Genomic DNA, 17,057 nt, shown 5'->3' with positions numbered 1-17,057 from the left:
AAGAGAGAGATAAAAAAAAGAGAAAGACGGAGAAGGGAGCCAGGTTAAGCCAGGCGTGATCAGTCAAAATTGTTGTTCCTCCGCATCCCCTCATCTCCATCTGCTCCCACGCTCAATTCCCAGCACAGTGATTTCACACCTCAACTGTCCCCCATTTACAAACGCCTCCCTGCCTTTCCCTTGCGCTTCACAGAATCCAGGGCAAACACGATCCGCGAAAACACCACATCCACAACACCCTCGGATGCAAATAAGCCACCGCTGGCAAGCATAACAGAACGTGCATCTGTCTTTGAACGGCTTCTGTTCAGGCACTTCCTCCAGAGCCAGGTAGGGAACATGTGCATCGGAAATGGGATGAGAGTGAGAGGGCGTGTATGCATGTGTAAGCAAACAGTCTTTTGTAGTGTGTGTGGGTTTTCCCCGGGGGCAGTCACAGAGCCTGCGTCTCCACAGCCAAGCCTAAAAGCTCCTTTGCAGGGCCCGCTCTCCGCTGTGGGCCCCGGCCGTGATTATTCACAGCAGGAGCCAGGCCCTGTTGGCGCACTGGCAGACTGGCAGACTGGCACAGGGAGAGCGAGGCAACGCCAAGTCCTGAGAGCCTGCGAGGCAGAGCTGTTGTTGGGACTGAGTGGATTCTGAAGGAGCTATCCTGGAGTCTTGAATGAATGGAGAGAGCTTCATAGGGCTCAGTGCCTCTCGACAGACAACAGACTAGCTCTACTGTTGTTTTCTTAAATAATATGAATAATAACTGTGATCATGCTGTATTTGGAACATACAAAGTGGAATAACGATGAGGATGCTTTAAAACTTCCAGCAATCTGAAGTATTAAATATTTTTCCATGACGAATATCACCACCCTGAGCCCATTTCCCTCCTGCTCTCAAGCACGACAATAAAATTCAAGGGTGAACTAAGCTATCGCACATACAGCCAGCATAATTGGGGGGTTTCAGGCCTGGAATCTATACAGAGCCCCAGTGACAATGTGGCTCATAAATCACAGGCACTCAGGGGGCAGTCTGGCCCTTTTATTCCGTTGTTAATAATCAGTGCTACTGTTTGGCTCAGGGAACTTCAAGTTCTCCCTGATAGCAATTTACATACTGATATATTCTAGTATTTTCAAGTGTGTGTGAGTATGGAGGTTTTGCCTGCACTGTGCTGTACACAATGTCCTGCATCAGAGCGCATGAGGACATGAGAGACGCGAGTGTTTTTTACAACAAAGTGATGCGGCGATGTGTGAGCTCGTCTGTTATCAGCCTTACCTGTGGCCGTTGAGGCTGTGGCCGTTGTAGGCAGAAAGGGGCCGGGGGTGGCAGCGTGATGGGGGCCGGTGGGGCCCGGCCTGGCTGGGGTGCTGCTGGTGAGGGTGATGGGTGGGGAGGGCAGGCGACGGCGGGTGTGGGTGAAGGCTGGGCGTCGGCGGAGGCCGGGGGTGGGACAGCAGTTCGGGCTGGTGCTGCGTCCGGGGAGGGGGGGGCGGCGAGCGCTCTTGGCCCTGAGCGAGAGGCAGAGCTGCGGGCGTCTGAGGCCTGGGGAGAGCCTCTGAGCGTGGGGGCAGGTTTGTGGAGGCCGGAACCTGGGTCGGGCAGTTTGTCTGGGTCCGTTTAGGGGTAAGGGGCCGGGGGACGGCCGGCTGGGGCAGGGGGAGGGCTTGGGGGGGCAGAGGCTGACTGGGGGTGCTGGATGCAGGGGGTTGGGGGTCCCTGCAGGTCTCCTGGCTCCTCTCCTGACTGCGCTCTAGGCCTGACACCTGGAGGAGGCCTGGCCCGTGAGGCTCCTGGCTGCCATTGGTGGAGAGCACATGGATGCCAAAATCTGGAACTGTGTAAATCAGAAAGAGAAAAAACATCTTTAGCTTCAAAGCTGCTGGTCCATTTCAACATGCAATTTTACTGGATTCAAAGCTGCTAACACCCAATCAACAGCGTGGCTTTGAGTGAACATACACCAAGCAGAGCTGCTCAGCGCCGTGAGCATGACCTCCTTTCATGCAGACACACTGCATTCAGTTCTAGCTCTCACAAAGGGTGTGTGTGTGTGTATGAGGTACAGGCCTTTGGTAGACCTTGGTCGTTCTAACCACCATCTCCACTGCTTAGTGTGTGTGTGTGTGTGTGTGTGTGTGTGCTTTGAACTGACACACATATTTTGCTGCTCCTCCCACCGACACACCCTTCTGGGGTTTGCAGCTGTGCCGGCACAAGCACCAATTCCTGAGCCCTTTCATGCAGCCTGTAACACCGTCCCTGGGGACGGACTACACAGCTGAACTGTGTTTTTCTTGTTCAGGCTGAATCAGTTTGTATCGTACACAAAACAACATCACCTTCATTTCAAGGTTCTAGCTGTTTTTTTCTCTTCTCCCCCCGTATGAAAGAACTTCCATTTGCCGGACAAATGAAATGTATTCTGGTCCGATTTGCTCATGAGGCATTTCAGCATGTACCTCCCACTGCCCGGCGCAGCGGAGATCTACTGTGGACAGAAACTAACTGTGGCCGACTCGTTCAAACGACATACAGGTTTGCATGGACATTTGCATATAGCAGATTACTTCAACACGCTCTTTCTTCTCTTTCATTCCTCCCCAGGTCAAGAAGTCCCTTAATCCAAATAAAAACAACAGTAATTCCTAAAGAACTTCTTTGAAACCCTGGTGTTTTACCTTTACCAAGTGCTAACAGGCTTCAGAGTGATGACCGCTACATTAGAACAGGATAAGGATAAGGCAGGATGAGAACGCTGCAAGCATTCATGTCTTTTACCACGTAGCATGAAGGATGGCTGTGCATTGAGCTTTCTGTCTGACAAGGTGAGGATTCATTTTATGGACTTTCAGTAATTGCCAAAAACAGCAATTATCTGCCATTAGAAGCCCCGTTGGGCTCCATTAAGAACAAAGTGTGAATTAATACGGAGAATGAATAATAACGGCTGTATAATGTTGAAGTCACACAGAACAATAGCTAATAAGCTCCATCCAGGGTGTTTCTCAGCAGGGACCTTCTCCTACAGAACAAAGTGCTCAGAGATCAGCAGTCAGCTCGGCTGCTCCAGAGGAAAAGAGGCTCATGGGGGATGACAGTGCATACATAAGCTGTAATTAACTCTCCCAAAGCCTCAGGGGGGTTTAGGGGCAGGAGCCAAGCCCCCCCTCCCTCAGGGAAGCCAGCTAAATCCTTTACCTGCCAAAGAGGTGTAGATGGGACCCAGTTCTCCTGGGCTGCACTCAAGAGCTGCAGCCTGTCACAGCGGGCTGCCATCTCCCTGACACACTATTCCCTCCAGACCAACCCCACCGGGAGCAGGCTGAGCGAACAGAGCCCTGCCAGAACCTTCCCCATTAGCATGACAATGCAAAGCGAGGTATTAGCAATCCCCTGGTGCATGGGATATCGTAGTTAAGGGTCAGAGGAGGTAATTCCCGGTGCAAAATCGCAATCAATATCTACAATAACAGCTATTGAGTCCTGCTCTGTGTGGGAGTGCTTACAGGGACATCTGCCAGCCTGTCAGGAGACAAAAGACGCACTCTGCCAGGCTGAAGTGTTTTTGTAATCGGCTCTGTTCGGACAAGCACAAATAAGAGAAGTCCCCTCATAATGCAGAGAGGTGTCAGTTTTCAAAGCTAACTAATCCTTCACGGATATCTCTTCTTTGGCAGTCCGCACACAGAACGCATCCCTGAACAGGAAAGCCCAGCAGCCCTTAAGTCCATCCCCCTCACCCATGTCAATCTCCTCCACTTACAAACGCTATTACCGGTCAAGAGAGACTGCTGCTCGCAAACAACTTCACCGCAGCAGACGGGGAGAGGGGAAATTCCCACTTCTCAAGTGTCCCGCTGCACCTCTCAGTCCCCGAGGTCCACGGCTTGTTTTGAGAATGTGCTAACATGCTAAAAAAAAAAAGGGGGGGGGGGGGGGGGGGGTCTATTCTGGTCCTAATGAAGACTCCAGGGCCGGGTGGAGCCGGGAAGGAGAGAAGAAGAAGAGTGTATACGCTAGCTTCCGTCCCGTGAGGGTTCATTTGTCAGTCTTCTTCATCCCTGGAAACAAATAAGCGTAATTCCCGCTTGGGTTACTCAGAATGCAGAGCCCTGCTGTTTCTCTATGTTTCACTCATCTTGCGGCTTCTAACTAGCGCGCGTTCCACGGTGGAGCATTGCAGCGGAGAACGAGGCTCTCCCCGGCTGGTCGGGGAGGTAAAAGCTAGAGGCCGTATTTAAGAGGTGAAGGGGGGCTTTGTGAGGGTCAGCTGTGTGTGTGTGTGTGTGTGTGTGTGTGTGTGTGTGCACAGGAAAGCCATTCATTAAGGCTGGATGTCAGGGGACCCAGCGAGGGGCTTAGGGGGATAACTCATTATCCCGGGCTGAGCCATCTCCTTCTGTTCACACACACAAACAGCACCACTCCTGATTTGTATCTCCCTATGTGGTTGAAGCTACACTGCAGCATGTAATCATCAGATTGGCTACAACGCTGATCTGGTTTCATGTGAGAACATGAAAATACCAGTACTCTGTTCTTCATCTCACCTTTGTCGTTACTGTCCTGCAGTGGACCACAGCTCATTAGCGCCACGCAGCTGTATTTACGTTTGCATTTTTTAATGTGCTGCTGATCTCACGTTGAGCCTGCAGGGTTAATAGGCCTGTGTACTGGTTGGTACAACCATGCTCGAGACAAATGGCTCAACTCTTTGCTCTGCCTTGAGATCCACAGAGGGAGTGAGAGGAGGCCTGGCAACGCAGAACATTAGGAAGTTTAATATGCTGTTAGGTCATTACTGCAGAACATAAGGGGATGTATTTAGCATGCTATATTTCATTGTCTTCCCTGGATACAACCTGGCCCCACATTAATGATGAACAAACAAGAGCCAACATCATCATCTTTTAAAAAGCATAACTAGCAGGCCGGCACCTTCGCTTTTAAAAATACATTAGCGTCCAACTCGTGCCAAAACCACTTTGCTAATCTCTCTCTCATGTGTGTGGGTGGATATGACAGCCTACACCGGGCCTGGAGACATCCTGACAAATTGATGGCTGTTGAGACCTCTGCGACATCCCAAGCCTCCGCTCCGTGCCGTCACCCCTTCCCATCTCATCTTCCTCGAAATAGCAGCTCGACGGCATTCTAAACCCTCACACTCGTTTCAGGGATTTCATCCGGGCAGGGGTCGCACAGCTTCAATCACACAGAACCAACAATCTAACACACAGCAGGAGCCGCCAGACTGACAGCTGAGCCGAGGCCAAATGCAGAGAGGGCTGAGCCTGAGACGCACTGATGCTAGAGCCTGCGAGGCGAGGCCGCTGTCTGGCCAAACTACCAGAACACAGCACTAATCAAAGCCGAGAAGCATGAGACGGAAGCAGCAGCTTTGTCTCAGTTTCTCATTTTCTAATGAGGAACACTGCTGGGTGGGACGGGTTTCAGATCCTTTACTGGATAAAGAAGCTAGGAACCACAATCAACATGTGCTCAGGTACTTGAATGAATGTACATTGAGATTCTTCAGAGGGTTACAGCAGTACACAAACACTTCAATCAAAATGATGGTTTGCCTTGAGATAAGGCCAATTTAAGGTTTGGTATGCAGCAACACATCAGTGCCTGTGACCTTCGTGTTATTGAACTGAAGAGACAACTCGAACAGATAACGCACAGAACAAGTCATTTTCATGTGCTGACATCTCTATTCACATCTAGATGGACATAAGTAGAAGTCAGGCCAGAGTTGCTGTGCTGGAGGCAGCAACAGCTGTGCAGTTGTTGAGAGCATCCAGGAAACAGGTGCTAACAGGGAGGGAGCAGCAGGTCTGGAGGGAGGAGCAGGTCTGGAGGGAGGAGCAGGTCTGGAGGGAGGAGCAGGTCTGGAGGGAGGAGCAGGTCTGGAGGGAGGAGCAGGTCTGGAGGGAGGAGCAGGTCTGGAGGGAGGAGCAGGTCTGGAGGGAGGAGCAGGTCTGGAGGGAGCAGCAGGTCTGGAGGGAGGAGCAGGTCTGGAGGGAGGGCAGCCTGCTCTGCATCACGGCCTCAGGGGCACGCACCTATGATGCAACGGCAGGTAACCTGTGGGTGCTGACTGCAGGTCTGTCCTGTGCCAGTGCCATGCTGCAACACTAGCTGTTACTATCATCTGGTGGGGGGGAGACGGTCACATGGCGTGAGCAACAAGACATAGTGTGTTGTGAGGCTGTGCTTATTCTCAGAGGTGCTTTGTTCAAAATGCTGATGTCAGCATGCTAACATGCTGATGTTTAGCAGGTGTACTATTCATGTTCGCCATATTATTTAGTTATTATTATGTTATTACGCTAACATTTATTATTAGCACTAAACACACACAAAGTACAGCTGAAGCTGATGGGAATGTCATTATTTGTGCAGGTATTTGATCACACACAATTCACAGTAGTGCATGAATTAAAAATCTGAGCTGATGAGGGTGCTAGATGAAAAGCCAAGGGTGAGGTTATCCTCTGGGGAACATGAACATCTGGACCAAATTGATTAACAATCCATCTAAAAGACATTTTACTAAAAAAACACAAACGTCAACCTCATGGTGGCGCTAGAAGAACAGACGGGGATAATCAAATTCATTAGGATGCTTCAAATAGGTATCATGAATGTGTGTACCAAATTCCATAGTAATCCATCTTACAGTTTTTAAGATATTTCTATCAAGAACAAAGTGACGGAGCGACTGACCAAAGTTGCCATTCGAGCAGTTATGTTTTTATATTGTAGCTAACAAACAGACAGGAACATGAACGCAGGACTATGTATATGGTGTTGAATGTATGGGTGGGGGATTTTACGAAATAATCTACTTTGACTCGCAATCAAAGAAGCGGTACCTTTGCACTTAGCTGGGTGTGAATGGGGAAGAGAATGTAGCCTGTAGGCACTGTAAAAGTCTTTCTAAAGAGAAGCGCTGACAACTCCAAAACCCAGAGCTGTCACACTACTGACAGGGAGCTTCCAAGTTGCACTTATTCACTGTCGCCCCTGCAACTCTTTTTCTCCATCTCCATCTGGTATGCTCTATCCCGCTCCCTGTTGTGCAGCAGTAAGCAGCATCATGCCAAGACCTCTCACAGACCACATCGCTCTTCCAGCGGCAACAGTTTTACAACACTCCAGCCGACACAATGCCTTTGCAGAAGACGCCGGTGAGTCACAACAAACCGATTCATTTGGTCCAGAGACGTTCGTTTTAAAACTGTGTGGGCCGGTGAAGCTGGATTCTCAGCAGGTAAACAATGGCGAGCTTGTTGGGAGGAGGAGAAGCTTTTTCTCCACTCACATCACCACCCTGCCTCTCCTCAGAAAACAGAAAAACAAACACAGGGAGACAGACTGTTTGCTCAAGTTGAATCAATTAAAGTGCACGCTGTGCGCTGAACAAGGATTTGTAGCCCTCATTGAAAATTCCATCTTGCGTCGGCATGTCTCAGTAAACATTAATTACAATCAGGATCTCCCTCTGTGCTGGGCTTTCAGGAGCTGGTGGAACAAAATCCCCCCCAAATATATTCTCTGTCCCCAGTTATGCAGAATGTTTTTAAAGATAATTTGCCTCAGGGCTCAGTCTGGAAACCATTTAGTCCCCGACATTAAAAAAAAGAGAAGGAAAATACCGCAAACTCGGCCCTCTTCTATCTCCGTATTTTTTCTGACAGCAGAATTAGAGTTGTATTTGAGCAGCAAGTGTTGACAGTGGTCTGACCTCAGGAGTGGTTTAGGCAGCATATGTTCCCCACAGAGCTCCTCGGTGAGGGACCAGGCTGTTTATTTGTTCTCAATGGAGCCTGCAGCCTTCATAATGGCAGACATCTTTAACAGATCTTGCGCCCACACGGAAGAGAACAATAAACAGCAGGCCGCTCGCTCACACGCGCTCATAAAAGAACCACTGAGCCAATATACGACACGTGTTTGTGTCTTTACAGTAACTTTCCAGATTATTAACTACACACTGTAATGCAGTCCAACACAATAGCCCTCTTAAGGAAAACGACCCGTGTTTAAACCTGCAGTGCCCACACACTCGGGAGTCTGTCTTTCTCCAGCGTTTCTCTTCCTGCTCTGGGAAATCAGTGGTACACCCTGGAGTTCACATTAGTGGATGACATCTGATCTCAACTCCCACATCTGTGGGATTGGAAGGTGCTTTGAGATCCCAGATGTTCTAATATTCTTCTCCGTTGCCCAAAGTGGAGACAGTCTGTCTGCAGAAGTTTTACACGACTGTCAGTTTGGAGTCTTGCGGAGGAAATGGTTGATTCCTATTTTGCCTGCCTTGCTAAAAGCTACACGCAAACATGACAAATGTAATGTTTATGAGTGGAAGAGCTGAGACTTTGGTCTGATATCAGTTCACGGAGAAGTTAAAACCTTGCGTCGGTAACCTCAGCCGAGGAAGCTTCCTCCCTGATCTCATAGCCAAAGCCTCCGGAGAATCTCCAGTCTATTAGCTCCTGATCCCTCCCTTCTTCAGGCCTGAAGACTTTAACAGCATTAGCTGCTCTAAGAGCAGTAACACCACACTCTGCGATACCCTCCCGCGTCTCCCGAGTGTCAGAGCACCTCACAGCAATGAGTTCATAGCTCACAGGCATGCGTGTTGGACATGCCCCAGATGGGAGCTCAGGGCGCTGGGGCCTGACAATGATGGACGCTCCCTTGCTGGCCCTCCCAGCCGCTCCGTCATGTCAGCAGCTCTCTAAAGCTAGAGCCCAGAGGGGTGTTGGGTTACACAGTCTGGACATCCTGCCGTGTGGAGGGTCTTGGACTGGAGCGGTTTTATTAGTGCTAGACTCCCGGGGGTGGCCGGAGAAGGGGAGTGGGGAGCCAAACAGAAATAAAGATGGGGTTGGGGGTTAGGTGAGCGGGCCAACTATTCTGGCTGCGAGAGCGTGACATGTGTAGTCTCTCGGTGAGAACACCACAGCACGCTAACATCCCCTCACAGTAACACAAACCGCTGCTTTAACAAGCAGTGATTGAGCAAAAGGCCAAACGCAGGCAGGAGGCGGGGGGAGAGAGCTGTTAAGCCGCCCATTTTAACATCTATATTTCATGCCTGTCTCATTTGGTTTATGAATTTTGTATTACAAGCTGGAAAGTCAAAGCAAGTGCGTGGGTAAACATAAACAGTGCGTGTATATGCTGTGATGTCACGGTTTGCGCGGTAAACCGCTGACTCCTCTCCTGAGACGTGACGGTGATCCTCTGTGAAATGGTAGCAATCGGGGGGTAATTGGGCTTAGTAAGCCACTGAATGTTCGGAGCTCTTCTGACAGATGCAACGCCATAGAGGAGCGGCTGCCAGACCGCTGGGAACAAGCACTCACACATGTTATGTTGACAGTACAGCGCCGAGCGCTACCTACCTTCGCTAGTATCCATTCATACTCTGGTAGAGCCAGTGTGCACTGTCTCCTCTCTCGTCATAATGAAGCCATTTACTAACGGGAGGCTCTTCCACCCACGGAGGCTCTGATTACAGCTGCTCCTGTAATGGCTCTCAACTGGTTCGCTCCCACCCCACCAGCATGTGGAAAATCTGCTGGCTTAGACAGCTCCTGACGCCTAAATGCACGAACACCTTGGCCCCTTGGCCAGCGGAAAGCTGGCCAAGGGGCCAGAATTCTCCTGCCAGGGGCCTGTGCAGGGCAGCCCTCAGGGGGACACTTGCTGCCCGCGACTGACAGATCCTTTGCGGGTTTGCCGGTCATGCCCAGGCTCACTGAGGCTTTGAAATAACAGCAGCGTGTAATGAGGATCCATCCAGTGCACAGCAATTGGTCAACGCACACCATCACAGTGGTGTAAAACTACACTGAGAGACAAAGGCAGCTGTGGAGCGAGCCAGGCCATCTGACCTCAAACATGTCACATGTACGTAAGCCAGCTGATGGGGCTTCTCACTGGGCCCGATGGCTCGACTAGTGACGAGTGAGAAACGGCCGGTGTTCCTTCTTTGTGTGCATGTTGTTCCCCAGAGAGACTCGCAGAAGTGTCATGGATGACCGGGGAAGTGAGCCGCTTGCTGACACTGTGGGCCTCTCAGCAGCCGCTGCACTCCGTCAGCCCTTTGAACCATGGATCTTATACACAGAGTGTGTGCCTCTTCAGTGGTTGTTCTCCCGCTCTTCTAAATCATACTGAAGCGTCCAAATCATTTAAAAACATTCCTGACGAACACACCCTCAACATAAAACAATTACATCACTTGTTTACAGTCATGTTTCTGAGCCTGCGGTCTTCTTTGTTACTGCCTTCGTAGGCACCGTGCAATATTTCTTGGCTTGTCACCGTCATGATACGTCGAGCAGTGGACGGCAGCAACGGAGGCCCACTCATAAAAACATTACAGTGATCTAAAACCCACCAGGGTACCATTAGGACGTCGTAAACATGAAACAAACCGTGTGGAGAGGGCACACATCGAAGGAAAGTACAGGTGCTAGGTCAGGAATGCTGACAATGACAATGACCTCTGATCTACAGGTTGCTTCCTTACATTTTATTTCTTGCAAAGTGCAGACTTGTGCAAACAGCAAAACAACGATTCCTTGACGTTATTTACAAACTTAAATCCCTATTTTACGTGCAGACATCTACAGCTGCAAGGCATCGCGGACCACAACTCTAAAGCATAAAGCGCCCATTTGTCAATAAAAACACTGAGCACGCACCTTTGCCATTGCACAGCTCAGCTGCTGATGTGCGTTCCTGCTCAGGGCTGGAGAATAGAACTGTGTCTAATTTGTGTGTTGAACTGCATCAAGGTGATGAGCCAATCTCTGGCTACCCTTCAAGAGAACAGGGTGCTTTTGAAATAAGGCGACGGGTTAAATGATTTGACTTGAGGTTGGTATGTGATAGGCATTCCAAGACGTGCTGTTGTGATCCCACATTGACTTGCGCTCCTGGCCTAAACACAGCTTCACATCCTGCAGTACCACATGCCCACCAAAAACAATGTGATACATACAACAGCAGGCACCTTTTCACTGCGTCTGAAGAATGCTGAATAAACCAACGTGTCAAATCACGAACCCAGAGCAAAGATCAGTCAGAAAACAGCAACCAGAATGTCGGAATACTGAAAGTATTTCAAATCGCACTGACATTTCCTGTCAGTCACTGTGGCAGCTCAGAGGAACAATGGAGAACCACCTGTTGGGCCAACACAACTTCAAACACAGACGTGCTTCAATCTCAGTTACAGCCACATGTTCATAAAAACCCAAACCCGCTCATAAACACCTCGTCGCACTCTTTTTCTCTCTCACACACACACACAGAGAAACTCTACCAGTCAACAGGTCCAATGTCCAAAAGCCCTGTCAGCCTGTCAGCTAAGCGGACTGTACCAAACAAGCCAACCGGTGGGGGGTGTCTGTTAATTGTACAGCTGGCTCCTCTGAGGTGACACACAACCATGTCTCTGTCCTTCTTTTCTTTTGAGACTCTCCAATTTCATCAAGGGGTGTCGATGCTCTGCTCACCAATTGTGGCAAGTGTAGAAAAAGCCCTTTTTCGTTCCCTCTTGCTGCTGCTCTCCCCCCGTCGCTCTGTCAGCCAGGAGGCATGAGGTATGAGAGTAACTGGCTCGCAGCAATAAGGAGAGTGACAGCCCGAGCTGAAACCACCGTGATTTCACCAGGGAGAGAGGCATTGAGAGCTGGAAAGAGAAATCTGTCCCCAGAGAGTCATCAGTCTGGGCCTCTTTCGCTCTCCTTCAAATGAGGCCGACTGGTCTTACACACATACACACCGGCTGCTCGCACGGATCAGATTCAACGCAGCCTGCTCCGAGTGTTAAAGCGGTATAAGGAAAAGTCATTCCAGAGAGGGCAATGAATGCATGGATCAAATGTCTGAAAATCTGGTGATGTATCAATTTGCATGTAGCTCCTTTTTGCTTCTTAAATCTTCACCGGCATTACAGAAGCAGCCGATGTGTCTATGTGCATGTGTGCGCGTACGTGTCAAGTGCCGTCTCATTACCCCCGTGCTCAGGTTTCACTGCCGTCGGATTAGCGGGACACCCGCGGCAGAAACAAAGCTGTTAATGGCCGCCTCTCCTCTCCACTCTTACTTTCATCCCTCCTTCCCCCAAGCCTGGAAATGCTGTGTGGTCTGTTGATGATGTGGTGGTAAACATACCCATCGCTCACAAAAGGGGAAGCAGGGAGATGTGACCAGGCCTAATTTCTCACCCTCCTCTCTCTGCTCGCAGCCCTCATTTTCAGGAAACCTCAGTGCGGCCACATCAACATGCTTTTCAAAATAACACCACAAATTAGCTGAGAGCTGTTGGCAAGCTTCAGGGCGATGAGCTGTGGCTGTGGGACTGCAATGCTTGGCGAGGGACGGTTAGTGTAGGGGAGGCTGGTTGGGATCTGAGCTGTTTATTTGAACTGCTCTGTCGTGCAAACAGTCAGCTGCCTCTCTGCTCCCTCGTCAAGCCTCCGGGCTTAAGCTAGGATTGTGTTGTCGGTGGGGAGAGAACAACTTGATATCCCCCCTTGGACAGCAGCCGCCCTGAGCTTGGGTTACTTTAGGCGAACAATGCGGTCTCTGTCCGCGGCCTCTTACTCGGCGAAGACATGAGCTCAGACAGGCTCGCTAGTGTCAGGCATGGCCAGGGGATTCATACATCACAACACCACACAGTGGGGTTTAGGGGAAAAGCTTCCAAACAGGGCTTCCCAGCTTTGCCTCTAAATGGCCCTGCAGAGCCCCCGTCTCAGTATGCTAGGAGCTAAACCAGACGCGCAGCCCAAAACCGGCGCAACGGCCCGTTTGCTCTTGGCTTGAAAGGCCCGAAAAAGCAATCCCTTTTGGGATTTTGGTTTTTGTACAACAGTGTTTACAGTAAAAGCTGACGCGTGGAATAAAGCGGGGATGCTGGAACCCCCGACATCAAACCTCCCCCTCCAGGAGCAGCTTAATCCATAACAGATGGTGACAGTCCGATGGACATTGATGGGTTTGGGCAGGCTTCAAAGAACAGCGGCCAAAGGCCAGAGATGATGAACCAAGGAACGGAGATCAAATGGAACATTGTGTTACACTTTTTAAATATCAAATGCACATGCTTTCAACTTTCCTTTCCAGGACTCAAATACAACTTTACAAACACATGCGTCTCTCTACCCACTCTCCTCAGTAGTCACAGTCGACCTTTTGACATGCACAGGTGTTACTAATAACACGAATGATGGCTCCGTGCTATTCAAGTGTTCCGGTGACACACCTGAAACCAAAGCAAGCTAATTGGAATCCACCCATTTCAATATCTACACCTGATCTTTTCCTACTGTGACAAGTCAAGATGTCCTCCGTTAAAAAAGGCCCATCTCCCTTGAGGTCACGCACAACACCAGGGGGCGATGTTGCACTGAAGGTCTGACTGCCCCGTTACAACTTCCCAGCTCTCCTGGTAGCAGTCAGTAGCCTGTGGAAATGGGCTGAGACAAAAGAAAGCCAGGCAATGTGTGTGCAGAGTAGAAACACATGCAAGGGATCTGAAAACGGCTGCTAACAAACCGGGATCCTGCTCTATCGTCCTCTCTAATCTGCCCCGCAGCTCATCTGGGCTTTTTCTTTTCTACCCTGCATATGTATGAGGCTCAGAGAGGGTGAGAAGGAGATAACCTCTTTTCTTGTGGGAGCAATTAAAGCCTTGCTATCATCATTCCTTCTCAGAGTCCTCATGCTCCGTCTCTCTCCCAGCTTTTTGTGTCTCTTAAAGGCTTTCGCCTCACCAGTACTGACCCTCGTCTGGTACTGAGGGAGTGGGGAGGGAAACAGAAAGAATCCTTCTCCCGACCTTTTAAAAGTCAATCAAACAGCAGTAGATGTTGTTGAACCACAGAGTTGGACTCTGAGCTTTTACATACATGATTCCTACAGCTACAGTTAAAGATTACAGAGATTGCAGCAGTGACCATTTATTATGGCAGGCTCCGAAGAATCCAACTAATTCTTTGATGCTTTACAATGAAACATCGTTGGTATGGGTGGCCTTCTGGCATTGTTTTGTGTGATAAACTCTCCGTGACCATATAATCCAAAATGTGTGGTTCTATAAACTTTGGGTCGTCATTTTTTTCTCAAAGAGACCAAATCCTGCTTCATGCCGCTCAAAGCTACACCTCCGGGGTGAGTCGCTTCACAGTGAACAGTTACATCTTATCCACTGCGTTAATCCCATCTCCTCTTTTTAGAACGTGTGCCTGCAAAGCTGCTATGCTTCATTTCTGGGACACGGCCCCTCAAGTTATTCAGAACCCAAATCAGTTTGCCACAATGACATCATGAGACAGCAGCAGTTACTTAAAAACACAGATTTGGAGAGGCGGCGAGGTGGAAACGGCTGGGTGGGGGAGACCTTGAGAAGAGGAAAGACAGACAGAAGAGTGGATTGTAGCAGACCAGCACCCCTGCTGTTGTGCACGCACACATGTGCTCACGCAGTATTTTGCACGTACACCTCTAAGCCACCATGAGGCCTCATTAAGGCGGCCCGCTCTCGCTCCCTCTTTGGCAATGTCACCTCTACCGCAGGGACCAAAGACTCACACGGGCATAATTGGCCTGAACACACCAACAGTGCACTGGGAATGGCTGGGTCTTGATAAGTGGTGTGTGTGTGTGGTGTTTTGACCCTGTTAATGCTGCAAAGTTGGCAGGAGAGTGGCTGATGTCACATTGCATCAGTAGGTGCTGGCGATGGTGATGGGGGGGGAGGAGGTCTCCTGGGAAAAGGAGAGCGGTGCTGTCAACAGCTCCATCCACCCGTCCACTTCCACTAGTCTGTAGCATCTCCATCGCCAACACACGTCAAGGACACGCTGACAATAAAACACCGAAAATAGCAAGATGCTTTCTCTCAGAATGACTTGGGTTAATGCCTTTATCAAGACTCAAACCACAGCTTTGCCAAAAGCCTTCATGTCACAATGAAAATGTATTCAGTAGAAGCTAAAACCTGAAAAAATCCCAGTAAAAAACTGGTTTTTAATAACAGAAGATATGTCAGAGAACGGAGAGAAACAGACTTGTGCAGTATACAGTTGCTCACCATTCAACGCTGACCGGCTGTAAACCGCCGCATATCTCAGTGTCTTTCACTTTGATCTCTGGACTGCAGCCCATTTAAATGTTTGTGTTTGAGATGTAGACCTTTTATTTTGGGGCTGATGGGTTCCAGGCTCTTTGGGTTTAGTGTGGCATGTCGGATATCGCCGTGTTTACACAGTCTCCCTCCAGCTCTCCCGGTGCTGAAATAAGTGCATTAAGATGGATGGATTTACTTAGTCTCTAACCTCAGGACTCGGAGGACAAACTCTGAATGACCTCTTTGTTGTTGCTGGAGTGGATGGCAGACTGGCCTCCTTAAAAACCGATCCGCAATCAACAAACCTCTGTTTGGACCCCAACTGCATCCAGTACCAACCTGACTGAGTTATCTACAGGACGTTCCAGAATGATTGCATATGTTTTGACTGAGAAAAGAAAACAAGACTCGTGGTGAAACACGTGGTAAAACATATGAATCAGGATTCATAGTGCATGGATTGTGCACTTTCTTGGCTACAAACTTGATGGAATCTCTTCACCAGCGTCACGAAGTCGAGTGTTAAGTACAATTAAATTGAATGATTTTCAAGTATGGAAGTGCTGCTATACATCTCTGACAGCAGACAGACTGAAAATGTGAGCTGTAGGCATGGGGGGCCGGGCCATTGTTTGGCTGTGTCAGCAGATGAGGCACGGCTGGAGCGGCCCCTTTGATGGTCATGAAATACAGCCTCTCTCGCTGTAGTTACAGCCATGGAGAGGAAGAAGGGGGCCGGCCTTTCCTCTGTGCAGCGCAGGATATTGAGCGCTTCCCTTTACCCCCCTTGGAGATACATTAGATTGCTCCTAGTGGGGGACGGGTACCCAACAGAAGCAAGGACTACTGGGGAAACGCCTGCAGTCTGCTTCAGTGATGCACCATTCAGACCTGAATCCTTCAGATCCCTGACTCATTTCTCAAAACATTAAATATTAAATGTCAAAAGAGGCTTTTTATTTGAATTAAGCTCGTGTTTGAGCCAAAACAACAACGCTTTATTCCAGCAGTGATGTCCGGAGGGAGGGGCATCGGCCTCTCTGTGGCCCCCCTGCCCCTGCCAGGGAAAAAGAGACCGTCCTTGACTGCCCCGGTTCATCAGAACACAGGAGAGGCCAATGGTCGTCAGGTCATCTTTCCACTGTGCATCGGGCCAAGTTCCACAGGCAGGCCTGATTCCTTGACACACAAACCCACACAGACGGCAGAGGTCAGCGCGAGGTCAGCGCAGGGAAGCCCGGGGCCGTAAACCAACACGCTGAATGAGTTAGGGAGCTGCCCGGGTGATTTGTGGCATGATTGCTGCTCCCTATATCACTTGAGATTATAGCAGGTGGCGGCCCACTGCCTGGAAGTACACACAGCTCCATCAGCAGTCCACCTCTCAGGAAGCGGAGAGAGAATGAGGCGGAGAAAGAGAAAAACAAGCCCTCAGCTGCCTCCCACACAGCAGTAATATGCTCACAGGCAATTTCGCTGCCAGCAGAGCTCTCTATGACAATCCAGGGAGCTCTTCAGCTCTGATATCCGCCACAAAAGTTCACCTCCGCTTTCCTCTCTCTATTTTTTTTTAAACAATGCCATCAGCACTGGAAATTACCCCTTCCACATCGCACATTACTCTCTCCCCCAGTGACAGGCGCACTCAAGCCCGACACACTTCACCAGCGGCGCTCTTCACGCCGGCGTTGGCCCCGGGTCTCGCTGTAGCACCGCTTCATTTTCACATTAACTCCAGCAAAGCATGGTGAAATCAGTGTTGTGCTGGGGGGGGGCGCGCACTTCAACTCATCCCCACACTGAAGTCGGTCTCACATCGTAGACACAGCTGCAGGAGATGTGTATACCTACCAGATGAAAGTCTCTACAATTGGTCGTCTTCTTCTGAAACCTT

At 49.8% G+C, this 17,057-nt stretch overlaps 1 protein-coding gene across 4 annotated transcripts in view; it reads right to left on the bottom strand.

Moving 5' to 3' along the window:
- The window catches only part of auts2a (activator of transcription and developmental regulator AUTS2 a), a gene marked incomplete at its 5' end in the record, with an annotated part of 301,972 nt that overhangs the window by 17,174 nt on the left and 267,741 nt on the right, over positions 1–17,057 (bottom strand). For all 4 annotated transcript variants that reach the window (XM_079284033.1, XM_079284035.1, XM_079284034.1 and 1 more), the window contains one exon: positions 1,276–1,834. In XM_079284033.1, coding sequence (XP_079140159.1) covers positions 1,276–1,834 — 559 coding nt within the window. The remainder of the gene's footprint in view (positions 1–1,275; positions 1,835–17,057) is intronic.

This window comes from Melanostigma gelatinosum (assembly GCF_949748355.1).
Source record: "Melanostigma gelatinosum genome assembly, chromosome: 14".
NCBI lineage: Eukaryota > Metazoa > Chordata > Actinopteri > Perciformes > Zoarcidae > Melanostigma > Melanostigma gelatinosum.
This window is presented reverse-complemented; position numbering and strand designations above follow the sequence as displayed.